The following is a 15,590-nucleotide window of genomic DNA, read 5'->3' as shown; positions in this document are numbered from 1 at the left end:
TAAACAGGTTTTCACTGCTATTCTTGTACTAGTCCCAAAGGAGACTACAGCAATGTCATTTCTGAAATTACTAATTTTAGCCCAAACCACACTGATACTTATGGAGATGAAATGAAAAACGTTGCATTTTACATTTAAAAAATGACCAGCTGGTCAAGTCTGCAGGTGAATAATATTCCTCTGTATGGGAAAGCTCCCAGCATGACAATCCATCTTGCAGCTAACTAGAGAAATTAGCATGCCCCATTGATTATGTATATTGGGATGGTTAGGGAATCTCTGTCCTGCACAGAAAATAATAAGACTGTTTCTCACAGGTATTCTGGAATGACCAAAGGATACTTATTACTACCCCGTGAAAGGCTGCAGACGAGAGAGGACAAGCATGGCAAATCACTTTGGCATTAGGAAGCAATGAGAAAGCAAAAATGAAACCGTGAAAGCAAAACAGAGGGTCTTTGTGTTTTTCTAGGGACTTCTGTACAGTGAGTATATACCCTCTGCTGTCAGAACCACATTAAATGGGGCGCAGTTAAACTGAGTGTGCCTGATAAGAGGCTCTGCCGGGCTATCACAGTTTTCCATCAGCTGGATTGAATTTCTGGCATATTGCACATTTCCACACGTTCCATTCTCTCTCCTTCCTGACAGTGACACGACAAGGACAGCCTCAGATATGCTTATAACTTGTGGTTTTATAATGCAGGGGCGTCTACATTTTCAAAGAAGAAATGGTACCAAAGGAAGTCAAGAGTAAAAATGGAGAGAAAAAAAAGAAACAGAAAGAAAAAAAAAAAAACTTTTGCAAAAAGCATAGTCTGCATATGATCCCAGAGTTTGAAAATAAAAGGCCTTGTATCTCTTTAGAGTCAGAGCTATTATGTGCATTTGCCTCAAATTACAGTATGTCAGTAAAATGCTAAGGAACCCTAAACATCAATTAGTCATTAAACTAATAGTTAATAACTAATAACAGCAATCATAGTTACTTCTAAAACCTCTATTTCTGAACTACTCTAGAAAAATGCATAATTACTTCATATTTCAAGTTTTCCCTATGAAAATGAGAGCATGTATTATATTTTAAAATCTCTTTTATAAAAGGATAAAAATATACGATACAATCAGTAATTCCATGAAGAGATTTTTTGTTTGTTTAAGTGCTTTAAAACTTATGGAACAAAAGAATGAACATCACAAATCTATTATTCAAGAACAGAAAGAATATAAGGACAGTAAGTGCAGCTTCCCGGTGAAAATGTAAAAATGTTATTTTATTCTTTTCATCCTCACTCAAGGACATGCTTTCATTGATTTTAGAGAGGAAGGGGAAGAAAGAGAGAAACATTGATGTGAGAGAGAAACAATGTGAGAAACATCAAACATTGATCGGTTGCACCCCCTCCAGGGATGGAACCTGCAACCCAGTCATGTGCCCTGACTGGGAATAGAACCCACAACCTCTAGACTGCAGGACAACGCCCAACCAACTGAGCCACACCCACCAGGGCTTCTTTTATTATTTTTTTAGAAGGAAATTTCCCCCTTAGTTCTGGACCTCTCAATTAAAAAACTAAGTGCTAGGAAGTCAAGTTCCAGAAAGAATATCTTGGTCTTAACACCTATTTGGGTAGAGTGAAGTGGAACACACCACTTCCAGAAAAATAAGAAATGCTTAAATCAAATCGTCAAAATAGTCAATATTCCCTTAAATAGTTTAGCACTTTTATTTTTCACAATGATGTTCATTCCTTTCTGTGTTGCTGAAATGCTGGAAATAACCATCCCCCCAGAGTCCCAGCGTGAGGGTGTAATTTTAAGATGACACCAGCAGCCTCATTTGCCTGCACTGTGATTACCATCATTCTGAAAAGAGAGCTGACAGGGAGCCAGCCATCCCTCTGCTAGAGTTGTCACCGGGATTTCTCTCTTTTATTCTCTTCTGCTTTAACTTTCTCTTTACCCCATAATCTCTTGCCCATATATTTTCATCAGCAAAGGGCAGGGAGGACCCCAACCAGCCTGTCAGAGAATCTAACAGCTCAAACCCCGGATGGATGGTGGAGCACTTACCAGGGAGCTCTTGGGCATCTCTGCCTCGGCTTTGGTTTTGAGGGTTTTCTTGTGGTTTCCTTGAGCGCTGCTGGAGCCGCTGGTGCGACAGGAGCCCTGGGAGCTGCCCTTTGACACGCTCCTGCAGGAAACATTGCTTGATCCACTTTCTGTCTGTTGAGCTGCTCTCTTATCAACTCTGCAGGTAGAAAGTGATTCCTCTGATAAATGACATTGGTCTTTTTCAATCCCTCTACTCTTCCCAGTGCCTTAATGTTTAAAGTAACCTCCATACATCGCTCTGTCTTTAACCCTCTGAGTGAGAGCGCTTCCCCATGACCTTGATCAGATCTTCACCTGATATTCCAGGAGTGTGTCACTTTAAATTTGATAATAGAATACTTTATTTTTATGACTGCTCCTGAGATTGGGGGATAAAAAAACACTGTAAAGTGATTGCTAACTACATTTCTGGCTTAAGATTGGCAGGAAATGTAATTTCCTCTGGAAGTTTCTAAGTATCCGTTTGCTCGGTACAATCAATGAGATTGGCATACTCTGAATCATGCATTTAATTTGCTTCCATTTCATGCCATGTGGGTACATTCATGCTTCCTAGTGTGGGCTGAATTCCTTTCAACCTTGATAAAACTTACCATTCTTTAATTTCAAAGACCATTGGTTTGGTTAACAAAGTAACATGGACTAAATGATCACTTCATTGCTAACTTTTATTTCATTGTTTAAATTCTGGCTAATGTATAAAAGGCTGCTATTATGTGTTTCTGCTTGTATGAAAGGCATGCTTGGCTGGCATTTAATGTTCATTAAGCAAACAACTCTCCCTGCGTTGGGGGGAGGGGCCCTCCACATTCCCACCCTCTTGGCCCAGGCATTACCTGCTCAAAAGCTCGGTCATAAAGGTATCTTTTGTTGGACATGCAACAGGACTGGGTCTATTTCTCGGTTCAAACTTCACTTGCTCGTAAATGTCTTGTGCTGCCTTCCGACTACTTTTGCTGTGGAAGCCGGCGTCTGGAGGCCCCGCCAGCTCCGCGTCCCTGCGAAGCTCACTCTCCACCTCAGGCTTCTTTTTCTCCTTTTTCCGCTCGGCTTTCAGCTGCCTGTGTCCAAAGCCCAAGCCCTTCGCGTCTTTCTTCTCCACTTTGGGTTTGGAGGCCTCCATTTTCCTGCTGCTGAGAGTGGGGAGTCGGCTCCTCCGAAAACCAAACCAGCTGGCAAAGGAAGGCCCGGGCCGCGGCTTGGCTTCCACAGACGTGGCCTTTGTCTGCACTTGGCCCTTCTCCACGTTTTCCTGAATGCACAACATGACCTTTTCTTCGATGGAGGGCGAGAGGGGGGCTTCTGGGCTCGCAGCAGCAGTCCTGGTTATAGAAGGATCTGGATGCCTTCCAGAAGCTTCTAGCTTGGCGGTCCTGCCGGTTGCAAAACCGCTTGGGCACTGTGTGCTCCCTGGGCTCTGCGGGGCCCGTGGGCAGCCTGCCGTGGCGGGTGGGCCCCCGCAGGGGTCACTGCCTGCTCCCTCAGGCGCAGCCACACCCGGGCAGCCTCCCTGGGTGCAGGCCCGCGGGTCTTCCGGGCCAGGCGGGGCGGGGAGCCCCTCGGAAGGCGGAGGGATCCGCACAGGCAACTTGCTGGGGCTTCCCTGCGGGCTGCAGGCGCTGCCCGTGCTGCCCAGGGAGCCCTGCCTGGAGGGCGCCTGCGGGAGCCTCCCCGCGCCCCCGGGGAGCCCCTCGGGCGTGGGGGCGGCCGGGGCCTTGCTGGGGGAGCCCTCGGAGGAGCCCTGCCGGGTGAGGGAGCTGCCTCTCTCCGCTGTGTTGGTGATGATCTGAGTTCGGACCCGGCCCGGCCCTTCCATGGGCGGCGTGGGCGGCTTGTCCCCCGCGTGGGCGCTGAAGCTCTGGCTGCGGGCCTTCGCCCCGTTCATGCCCAGAGCCGGCTTCAGGTGGGGCTTGTTGGAGAGAGATCTCTTCACGGACCTGCTTTCCGCCCCTTCGTTTCCAGCGGCCCCAGGGGCGCGATGTTCCAGGGTCTCTGAGGTCCCAGCCTCCAGGGGCAGCGCGCAGGCCAGGCGGTCCGGTGCCCGTACCCCCAGCGGCGGGCTGTGTCCGGCGCCCACCGCGGCCTCGGGGCCGGTGGGGCTCCCCGAGGGTGCCGGCCTCGCCCTGCTCGCCGCCACGGAGCTCCTGGAGGCCTCGTTGAGACTGTCCTTCTCCTGCTTCCCGGGCACCGTGCAGCTCCTCCGGAGAGGCTGCGGGGACTTCAGGAGGACTCGGAGCCCGGCCGGCAGGCGCGGCCTCACCCCCTTCTCGGGAGGGTTGGCACCCCCGTGGGGGGCGCTATGGCTTCTGGAGGAGGCGGAGGGACCGTTCCCCTGGGATGGTGGCGACTCTTTCACCCCCAAGAAGGCAGGCTTGGGCGATGCGGAGCCGCTGTCATCCGCGGGTCCTTGTCTTCCTGGAGACAGACTTTCGGAGGCTGCTGTCTCCAGTGGCTCATGGGCTGCAGGGCAGTTCTTGGGGACCCGTAACCCCGCATCTGTGTGTGTGGCCCCAAGTGTTTGATGAGGTGGGGTTTGGGGGACCCCTCTCTTTGGAGAGTCTTTAGGGAGCCCCGGGGCCATCATGACCAATGAGCCGGAGGGCGCGTATGCGGGGCATCTGGTTTGCATCCCCGTTTCTGGGGGGTTCAGGGGGTGAGCGAGGAGGGGCTTCTGGAAGGCCACGGACGGTTTCCTCCCCGGCACTTCGGCCTGACTCGAGGAAAGAACAGGCGCAGAGGATCCTTTCAGGAGGGGGGGTCTGAGGGCAGCCCTTGCTGCTTCGTGGGGGGCCCTGGCTTCAGGCCGGGCAGGCGGAGCTGGCGGCACATGGTCATACCTGGGCCTGATGAGTAGGGAGACTGACCTGCCCGGCGGGGGTGGCGGGGGAGGGGATGTGGGCCCGGCCTCGGGGCCAGGGCCGCAGCGCCTGTCCCTCGGGAGGGGCTCTCCCTGGTCCCGGGGCGCACCGAGGGGCGCCAACAGCTGACCCGTGGGGCCCTGGGCCCCTTCCCTCCTGCGGGACGTCTGGGGGCCGTGCTTGGCAAAGTGCGGGTCCGGCTGCAGGTCACAGGGGGACGCGGGGCCCTCGGGCCTCCTGCCGCGGGGCAGTTTCCCCGGAGCCGGGCCTGGCGGCCTCTCGGGGGTCACGGGGCCCAAGGAGGGGCCCCTCCTGCCGGCCTCGGGCGCCGTGAGCTTGGGTTTCTGAGGCGGGGGCTTGCCCCTGGCTGGGATTTTTGTCTGACTTGGCTTCTGGCAGATGCCCATGGCCACTGGGGACCCGCAGTTCCTCGGGCACGTGTTCCGCGTGGGTCTGGCTGGTGTCTGCCTCGGAGTGTTTGGCGGTGCCATCCCGGGGCCGAGGGGCTCGGCGGCGGCGGCTGCCTCGAGGACAGGGACAGGGACAGTCCCCACGCCGCCCCCCGGGGGGGTGCAGCCTGCAGCCTCCCCCGCGGGCCTCCCTGCGAAGGCGAAGGCGCGGCCCCGCGTGGCTGCTCCAGGCTGGAGGCCAGCGGTTCCCTGAGCTGTGCGGTCCGTGTGCCCCGCCGTGGGGAGCGGGGCCTGGGCGATGGCGATCTCATTCCTGGTGACGGTGACAACCCCCGTCTGCTGAGAGCTGAACTCAATGGGTTCGCCATCCTCCGCATCGAATATGACGGTCACACACTCCTCCGAAGACGTCCTCCTGACCACCCGCTGCCGCCGCAGGAGGCCCAGCGTCCTCGGCCTCTCCACGTGGCTGGGCGCGCGCTCCTCCTCCCCGGGAGGCCCGAGCGGCGGTCTCCCCAGCCCCACGAGGGTGTCCAGGTTCTCCGTGGACTTGTCGGTGTCAGTGGCCAATGACAGGTCCGAGGGGCTCTTCTCGTCGCTGCTCCCGATGTGCAGCTCGTCCAGGGTGTCGTTGTCATCCGTGTCTGAAAGCTGGAGGCTGACAGCCACGCGGCCCCGGCTGCGGGGACCCCCCTCGCTCTGTCCCCGAGGCACCTGCACACGTGGGCACAGCTGCCTCTCCGAGGGACAGCTGCTGGCACCGCTGCCCAGCTTTCCCGGTCTCTCTCGGGGGTAAACGCCTTCTGAAAATTGTCTTCCGTTCAGCTCCCAGCTGAACAGGCTGTCGGAAACGCTGTGGGTCAGTTGACAGCCATGCAGCCTGCAGACCTGGCTGGGAAAGGCCTGGGCCCACGCTAAGGAGCTAGAGTCCTCATCGGCGTCCTCGTGGGAATCTGTGTCATAAGCAAATGCCTGGTGGGGCTCCTTGCAGGCGCCCCCCATGTCTGCTGTGTTGCAGGGGGGATGCTCCTTGGGGCTACTCTTGATTCCTGGAGAATATATTCCTTCATTGGAGTTCATGCAATCTTTATAGCCCCATTTGGTTATCACGGAGGGGGGTTCAAGTAACACTGTTCGCTTCTGCAGCTTTCTCAGTCCTTCCAGAATGTGGCTTTCCTTGATTCTCGTCAGAGGTAGTTCGTTGGTAGGACTAGCGAAGCCACTTGGGAGCGAGGAGTCAATACTTAGCCTTTTATCCCAGTTTTGTGATGATGGCTAGGAAGGAAAAGCAGAGATCAGAAGTGATAGAGTGCTGTGGATCACACTTTTATAACAGAAGTCCATCCCTGAACTTCCTTTGTTCTAGTGGCTGACAAATATTCACAATACATGCATACATGAATTAATGCAACTTAATTAACTATGAAGCAGATTTCTAATTTGCCAGGCTCTGAGCTAAGCAGTATGTCATTTAAAGAAGTAGAGAATAAGGACCTGCCCTCAAGCAGCATGCACCCAGCAGAGGAGAGGGCTTGAGCACAAATAACTGAAAGTCAAGGGCACAAATGGGTGCTCTAGAAGTTCAGGGGAGAGAGACCATACGTCTGTTTGGAAAAACCTCGAAAGCCACATAAGGTAAGGTGTTGCCTTTTTTAAAAACCTACCTAGCCATTGAAAAATGGCTAGGTTTGCTTTAGTTTAAAAATGGGGAGAATGATTTCTAGAAGAAATGTGATAGCAAGGATCCAAACTGGGAAGGTCAGTTTAAGGTACATTTAGGGAATAACCAAAGACAGTTTGGCTTCAGTGTACATGAGAGGTAGAGGATGAATGGAAAAGTAAGTTAGCCCATTTCTTTATAGTACCTTCCATTCTAACTCTGGATGGTTACAACATCATGTGACTTCATGACTTTGACAGGCAGGGAACACCTGGGAAATACACCCACACAAATAACAGTGGGCATTTGCTGTTAGAACCCATAGTGATGATTCACCTACTAACTGAGAAAAGTCAATTTCCTGTCCTCAGACATTATCCAATACTTGGGTTAGTTTTGGAGAAGTGACCAAGAAATGACATAGAAAAACATACTGCATTCTACACAGACATTCATATGTTTTCATAGTATTGCTAACAGGAAATGGAAGGGCAGAGGAGGGAACTGACCTTGGCTAAGCACCTGTTGTGTACCAGCCACTTACATAGCACTTTGACTTAATTTTCAGAACAACACCAGGAAGGACACATTGCCATCCTGTTTACTAGGGAGGAACCTGAGGATCAGCAAGATCGGTCTGCTGGAAATCACACAGCTAAGGAAGAGCTGGTGCAAGGGTGTGAACTCTAGTTTCCTGGGTTCTCCCTACGACTGACTTCCAAAGTGGCCTGTGGGGCTTTGAACCCAGGCAGCCTGGCTCCTGGGGCCTGCACAACTTCATCTCCATGCCGTACCGCCGGAGTCAAGATGAGTTTCTCTTCTCCCCGCTATATCAGTCAATGTCATAATAGAGATCATAGGTTATCGCCGCACCCCTCTCCAATGGAACTTGCAGTTTAATCACAAACCAGCACACAGGAGACCTGGTGGGAGGTGGGCACTGACCTAATGCCTTTTTTTAAGGCTGTAAAATTAATGGTGAAGAATGTCACCATTAATTCTTCTTGACAAAGAGTGCAGTTACTACTGGCATCGCCACACCAGCTAACCTCTGTCCCATAACTCTCACAACTAACCATGTGCTCACAGGCAGAGGTTGGAAATGTGTCAGACACTTACACTGGAATCTCAGCTTTTCAGTAAGCTGTGAACGTTTGTTTACATCTAAGAGATTTTCATAAAAATCACTCTTGCTATCAACAATATATATTGTTTATCTATGTTTTATTTATTTTATTTTTAAAAAAATCCTTATTGTTGAAAGTATTGCATATGTCCCCATTTCCCCCCCTACTGATCTTTCCCACTCCTCTCCCCCACCCTCCCCCAGGCATTCACTACCCTATTGTCTGTGTCTACGGGTTGTATATCTATGCATATGAGTTCATTGGTTGATCTCCCTCCCACACCCTCCCCTCCCCTGCCTTCCCTCTGAGGTTTGACAGTCTGTTTGATGTTTCTATGCTTCTGGGTCTATTTTTGTTCATCAGTTTATGTTGTTCATTATCCACATATGAGTGAGATCATGTGATGCTTATCTTTCCCTGACTGGCTTATTTGGCTTAGCATAATGCTCTCTAGCATATTTTCTTTAAAAAGTTCTTCAGGGTCCTAAGTGCTGCGGATAGATGCTCTTTGGTGATGCTTCCCCTCCACCCTCCTCTTCCCCTGCACCATTAAAAGTCCTTCGGAAATCAGAAGAAATCCTGTCAGTGAGTTTGGGAATTATAGACCACCCAATGAGCGGACTGCCACAGCCTGGCTTTCTGAGAATGTCCATGATCTCCACAGTCACATTCACAATAAAGGAGAGAAGACAGGCTCTAAGTACCCAGCAAGAGCTTGAAAAGGCTGCTTTTTTCAACCCTTAGAAGATGTGTTCAGCATCCGGCCATCCACCCCCCTTTCCTCTCCAGAGCCTTCCCGTGCTGTGGTTTAATTCGTCCCAGGGCCTGTGGCTGCAAACCTCCCGGGGCCGAGGATCTCTGCCCGGTGAGATTGGCCACATTGCTCAATCAGCTGTACACAGGAGGCTATGGTACTCGATAACGTGAGAAAAGTTTGGAACAATTTGGAAACTTGAAAAAAAAAAAAAAGAGCATGAATCCCCATGAGAGAGACCACGGGCGGAGCTGGCATGTCCCACAGGCAGCTTCATTCTTTGCAGAGTTGCTCTGGGAGCAGTTGGCTGAAAGATGCTGCCGAGGCAGGGGCTTGGGTTTAATTCACAGTCCTTTCCTATTTCTTGACTGGACTACAGTTCTGCACATTTTTTTTAAAGGACATTCTTGGTCTTATTGGGAACAAATCCATCCCAACAATTGGAACAACTCCTCCAAGTTTTAGGCTGATTCAACAAGGCCGGTGTAGCTGAGTGGTTAAGAGTGAAGGTTCTGGAATCAACAGCCCAGCTCTGCTACTTACTGGCTATGAGATCTTGGGCTAGTTCCTTAATTTCTCAGCCTCTCAGTTTCCTCATCTATAAAATGGGGGAGTAAGGGGTGCTATTTAATAAGCTATCCTGAACGTTAAATGAGCTAATACCTAGGAAGTGCTAACAAAACTGTGTGGCACATGGTAGTTACTCATTAGGCCAAATTGCTCCATAGAGGGCAGGCTAAGTATATCATGCGGGCTTTCTTACTGTTTCTAAACATAACAGCACTAAAAAGGTATACTTGTTGACTACAATATACTACCATTGGCTATATATTCATTCATATGTAAGTTAATATTGTATTCACATTCAAATTCATATTATATATATTATACTTATTATTATATATATTATATAAGTTAATACTAAATGAGTACCTGGCACAGAGTAAGAACTGTAGAAGTTCCTTAAGTAATATGAATTTGAGCTGTTGTTGTAAGACTGTGTCTAGTTTGCTGGATCCCTGAGAACTGGGACTTTTCTCTGTGCCGTGTGACAGGTGTGCTGCTACACCGCGGCCATTCTGAGCCAGGACCCTGAAATCTCTGGATCACGGCCACCTGAGCATCCTAAGAACCTTATTGCACCGTTTTCAGGAAAGACGTTTCCCTAGAAGATGAAAGATTGTTCTAATTAAAAGAATTTCAGCCAAAAGGTAGAAAGAAAATAACAAAAAAAGGCTCTGAGAGGAAGAAAAGGAGGCGTGTGAGGGCAAAACAGCAGAGCAAGGAGCTCTGGGAGCCAGTGGCAAAGGGAGGGGCCATCCCTGACCATCTTCCCAGCTGGGTGAGAGCCATGCCCCTAGCAGTCATTATTCACAACCCCAAACATCTCCTTCAAAGGAACAGTTTTGATAATGCACCAGACTGCTCACTTTGTATTAGAAGTCTGAGTCCGAGGGAATAAGTCCCAAATTCTAGTTTAAAATCCTTCCCTGAGTTATTGTTCAGGGTATGACAAAGTTACCCCTTCACCAATATTTTCTGGGAGTTAATGGAATTTTCTGGTTTTCATGCTTCTGAAATTGTAAACTTAATTTATAAGAATAATAAAAAAATGACCTCCAAACAGTCTGATTTGGGGTTTCTATTCTCATTTACACTTGGCTTTTCTTCAACATGAGGAAACTGCAAAAGCAGCTATTTCAAATACTTGGCTTACACCACTGTGCAAAGATATTTGTAAAAAGCATGAAGGAATCTCTGGTTGTGTGAGCCCACTTCGCAGATGGGACTCATTACAGCGGTAGAGTTATTTGCAAGCCTGGTAAAGGGACTCCCGGCATCGAAATAGGGACATGCCCACCTTCACTGAGCCCTGGTGCCGGTCACCTACCATCGTACTTTCTTTCTCTATCATGCTACCCTCCAAGTTATAGTCAATTAGTTGTGTGACTTCTGGCAAGTAACTTAACCTTTTATGAGACTATAGCATTGAGTAGAAAAGGTTAATATAACATATGCTATTTTTGAGCAGTGTATTTTTACAAAGTGAACGGTACTTCCAAAATTCTGGCCACTTATTGAGATAATCTACCATTCTCCCTATTCTCCAGGAAAAAAAGAAGCAAAATTCTCTTGGCACTCTCATGGGATGCTCAGTCTGGAGTGGCGTGGCAAGTGGTCATGCTGACTCATTAGCACTGAACAGTAACAGGCCTCTCTGAGCAACACAGTGATGGGGAATGTCCATCAAGCTAATGGGAAGCGTCTAAGTTGGTCTGTAGCGTGGACAGTTCCATCAGGCCAGGGCTCCAGGTTCCAGGCTCCAGCGAAGCACAGAGGAAACTGTCTTCGTCTTCCCAACTCCCTCCCACGATGTCCAAGTCAGTGGGGATCAAAGCAACATTCCACTCCTCACGTGCCATGTGACTTCTGGCAAGTAACTTAATCTTGTGTGAGCCTGGTTCCTCTGCCTCATAAAGGGGACACCGTTATCTCCCTACACAGTTTTTGTGAGGAGTAAGTGAACAGGTACTCAGAAAAATGGTCATTTCCTTCTTAGCCCTCCTGCCCATCTCCCACCTGCTTCTAGAAGATTATTTCCTGGTTCGCTCTGACAGTGATGCGCCTTGAAAGGAGGCCTTACCCTTCTCCTGAGGTTCTTCCCATCGTGCCATGTGCAGGAGGAGCCGCTGGAGTACTCGCTGCAGGTGCTGGAGAGAGACAGCTCACTGCTGCTGCAGCGACTTCGGGGACAGAGGTGCCCGGGGAGGGCAACCCCCACGCCAGGGCCTTTCAAAGCAGGGGCTCCTGACTTGGCGCTCAGCTGGCATTCCTGAAAAAGGAGGAAAGCTCTGAGCTGGGGCTTGGCTCAGGGGACAGGAAATACCACCCAACCTCCTAGTGAGGCAGAAGTGAATAGAGCAAAGCAATCTCTCAGAGCTACAGTTTTCTTTTTAAAAAGTGAATGATGACAATACTGCCTGCCTTCTAGGGTTTACTGCAGGGACCAGCTGGGGTTCTAGATGGGAAGCATATGGCACAGTATCTGGACTAAGTAGTGCCTGATTATTGAGAGCTACCATCCTCATTAGGTAGAAGGTCACCTAATGGAAGTTTCCCATTTTATCCAGTCATGCTGGTCAAGGAAGCAGACCGGTATCAAAACATGACTCTAATGCTACAAAAGGAAGAAACCAGGGTCATATCTTTGGCTGGAGTTTAAGAACATGAGTGCTGGACGGAGAGCCTAGCACCTGGTACACCCTGCCACAGACAGGAGAGCTTGAGCAAGGCACACAGTTGGCTTCCACAGACTCCATGGACCTGGCAGAGTGGGCAGTTCTACCAGATTACCCCGTGGCCCCTTCTGGCTCTGATGCCTCATGCTAAGTCAGGAATCCGATGCCGGGGTATTTCTGTGCCACCTTCCAGGAGGCCATGCACAGTGCAACACCAACCTCAGGACTAATGAGGTTCTGAAAGATAATGGGACTTTCCTATCAGTTGGCTGTCCAAATGGTAAAGGCTGTCTTATCAATAGATCTGGTACCCAGGCCGAAGATCCAGGTGGTTCATATTCTAGTGGGTCTGCACAAGGCACCGGTGACAAAGTTGTAAACATCCCAGCTCTTCTTCACAGGCATTTTATGGGCCCCTCACGTAACAGATGAAGCAACACAAACTGGACAGGCTAAATTAATTGAGCTCCCGACCATGGGAATGGACTCTCTCCATTACCGTCTAATTCCGCTCTCCTATCTATGTAAAGCTTTGTCTCAGGAACACTTAGATGGGGAACCATCTGTCTTTGTGTCACTTGCAGAATGGCAAAGCCTCTTAAGTATGCAATTTATTGACACTTTATAGGTGCCTTCAGTACCCGAGTACTTATCAGTGTCCTCCAAATGCAATTCTAACTGACGGTGACTAAACACTGGCTCCGGGAGTGAAGATAATGCTGAACTGAGAGTACTTGTGGTGAATCTGAAACCCCTACCTCCGTACAGAGGGCCTGTCTAATTTGCTGCCTAATCAATATCCATAACGCTTAATCATGCTAGATTTCCACCATTAGGCATCTGCCTTGCTATCAATACTTCATTTTTGCGGCATAACAATCTCTTTAAGTGATCTTAAAATGACCGAAAAAAAATTGTATTACTCTATTTCCCCCCCTGGAATTTGACTGTAAATATCAATTAAAGGAAAAACTTGTCTTAAACTCCAGCTTTTAATGAGATCTATTAATATGACCTTGTTTATTGCTGGATGTGACTTAAGGAGAGTTCATATTTGTATCATGACCGATGCCTCCAACCAGTGGTCTTACTGCACAGACACACCTGGCGTCTGGCTTCGGGACTACGGCCATGTGGACACCCTGAAGGAACCCTCGGAAATGTCACATTGGGCATCACTTCTGTGGTGTGCTTCCTGTGTTCTCATTCTGTCTCTCATATTTGGTTGCCTGAGTAAGTACGTGGGGGTTTACTGAGGACTAGCTTTGCTCTGACAGATGCGTGTTGCACGACCACCCAGACCTAAGCCTGCCCAATGGCCCTTTTCATACTCTGCGTGGCTTCGTTACAGTTTATATTCCACCTTTTCCCAAGATACTGAAGCTTATATTTCCCACCTATTCCTTCCCAATACACTTATCAGCATTATTGTTATTGCCACCTCACTCCATTCCTAGGCCTCTTTTAACAAGGAAGCTTCCTTGCCCAGTTGTTGCCCATGTGTGCACCCATGGCTTAGGTGCTGGATTCAGATGACAGAAAGTTAGAACTAGGAAGGTGGGCGGGAGGAGGAAGAAATGGCTGTCTCTCCCTTGACTTTGAACTTGAGATGCCCAGATGTGATAGGAGAGTCTCTAGGCGGTGGGAAAGGCCCATCCATGTCATGGAGGCAGGTGGGGTTGGTTAAGCAGAGACGTGTCCTCCCAGCTATCACATAGAATTATCTACTCTATTGAGTCACTGTTCTGTGATTGAGCGCTTGAATTCTGAGGCCATTTGTTTTGTTTAAATCCTGGCTATTCCAGTTGCTAACTTTGACATTGGGACACATCTCAAACCAGGCTTTTACACTTTAGTGTGGATGCGAATCATCCGGGGTCTTGTTCAATACAGATTCTCATTCACTCTGAGGTGGGACCCGAGCTGTGGTATTTTTAACAAGTTCCCAGGTACCTCGATGCTGCTGGCCCAGGCTCCATGCCTTGTGTAGAAAGCCCCTAGGAGCAGCTATGAGAAGGTCTACCTATTCTGTGGATATCATGGTAGCATGTTGTGTGATCTCATAGTCCGACATGGGCCAAGCTGAGCAGGACCAAAGGTACAAAGGTATGGCCATGGGCAGTGGAATGTGGTGTGTGTGTGTGTGTGTGTGTGTGTGTGTGTGTGTGTGAGAGAGAGAGAGAGAGAGAGAGAGAGAGAGAGAGAGAGAGAGAGAGAGAGATTGCAGAGTAATTCCCTGCAAAGAAGAGGAAGCAGCTAGTCCTCCCTACTGGGAAATTCTCCCACCATTCTCTCACCTTAGACAATCGATGTTTGAATTTAATAAGGGACTCAGAATCTCTGACATCATAGCTGTAAAATGAGCTCTTTTTCCTGCTGTTTTCTCTCTTCACAGCACATGATTATCATATAGGATTATCTACTCTATTGAGTCACTGTTCTGTGATTGAGCGCTTGAATTCTGAGGCCATTTGTTTTGTTTAAATCCTGGGTTTCCACTTTCTAACTTTGACATTGGGAAAATTACTTAACTCATCCATGCCTCTGTTTCTTTCTTCATAAGTGGAGAGGATGAAAACACCCCTTACATAAGATTATTGTTAATTTTGAACAACTCCTAGTGTATAACAATGCTTAGTAACTTTTAGGTGTTGCTACTATTATTAAAAACTAGAGGCCTGGTGCACGAAAATTCATGTACTCAAGGCGGGGTGTCTCTCACCCTAGCATGCATACTCTCACAATCCAGGACCCCTTGGGTAGGGCCCAGTCCCATCACAGCATGGCTCTGGTTCCCCAGGCCTGCAGGCGGTGGGGAGGGACCAAGAGGCCAGTTTGATCGAAGCATGACTCTGGTTCCCTGGAGCCTGTGGGTGGGGGGAGGGACCCAGAGGCTAGTCCGATGGCAGCATGGCTCCATTCCCACAGCTCCCTCCCACTGTTGCAGTGTGGGCGGCCAGAGTCCACAGCTCCCTCCCACTGCTGCGCTGCAGGGGGCTGGGACCCAGGAGTGACTCCCGCCTCGCCGCCGGGACCCAGGACTAACTTCTGCCTCGCTAGCTGGGACTGTAGCCTCGTGTTCGGTCATCCGTACAGACGTTTAGGTTGTGACAGACCCTGGCTCTTTATATATTAGGATGTTTTTATATACATGTCTTGGCTCTTTAACTAAATCATAAATTTAGAGCCTCCCTCAGGGGCCCTGGATGATACTTGACAGGCCATCATTGTCTGACTCCTTGCATGCAGGAGCCGTGATGAGCAACAGCCAACAGAGGGTATGTTTTGTTTCCAGGGATCACTGATATGAGCTGCCAGAGAGACACGCTGGTAAATACCATCCTCAGTTACCAGTCTCCATCTTTGCCATGTCATTGTGTGGCTGTGGCATGGTGCCACATTCTTATGAAAAACAGAAGAGGGCGAA

General features: G+C 49.5%; 1 protein-coding gene across 6 annotated transcripts in view; it reads right to left on the bottom strand.

Moving 5' to 3' along the window:
* NCKAP5 (NCK associated protein 5) overlaps positions 1-15,590 on the bottom strand; it is a 955,167-nt gene that overhangs the window by 122,728 nt on the left and 816,849 nt on the right. For all 6 annotated transcript variants that reach the window (XM_036319679.1, XM_036319677.1, XM_036319676.1 and 3 more), the window contains 3 exons: positions 11,569-11,757; positions 2,952-6,658; positions 2,074-2,251 (listed from right to left, as the gene is read on the bottom strand). In XM_036319679.1, coding sequence (XP_036175572.1) covers positions 2,074-2,251; positions 2,952-6,658; positions 11,569-11,757 — 4,074 coding nt within the window. The remainder of the gene's footprint in view (positions 1-2,073; positions 2,252-2,951; positions 6,659-11,568; positions 11,758-15,590) is intronic.

Source organism: Myotis myotis, unplaced genomic scaffold (assembly GCF_014108235.1).
Source record: "Myotis myotis isolate mMyoMyo1 unplaced genomic scaffold, mMyoMyo1.p scaffold_m19_p_8, whole genome shotgun sequence".
Classification (NCBI taxonomy): domain Eukaryota; kingdom Metazoa; phylum Chordata; class Mammalia; order Chiroptera; family Vespertilionidae; genus Myotis; species Myotis myotis.
The sequence above is the reverse complement of the archived record's forward strand: the minus strand, read 5'-3'. Positions and strand labels throughout refer to the sequence as shown.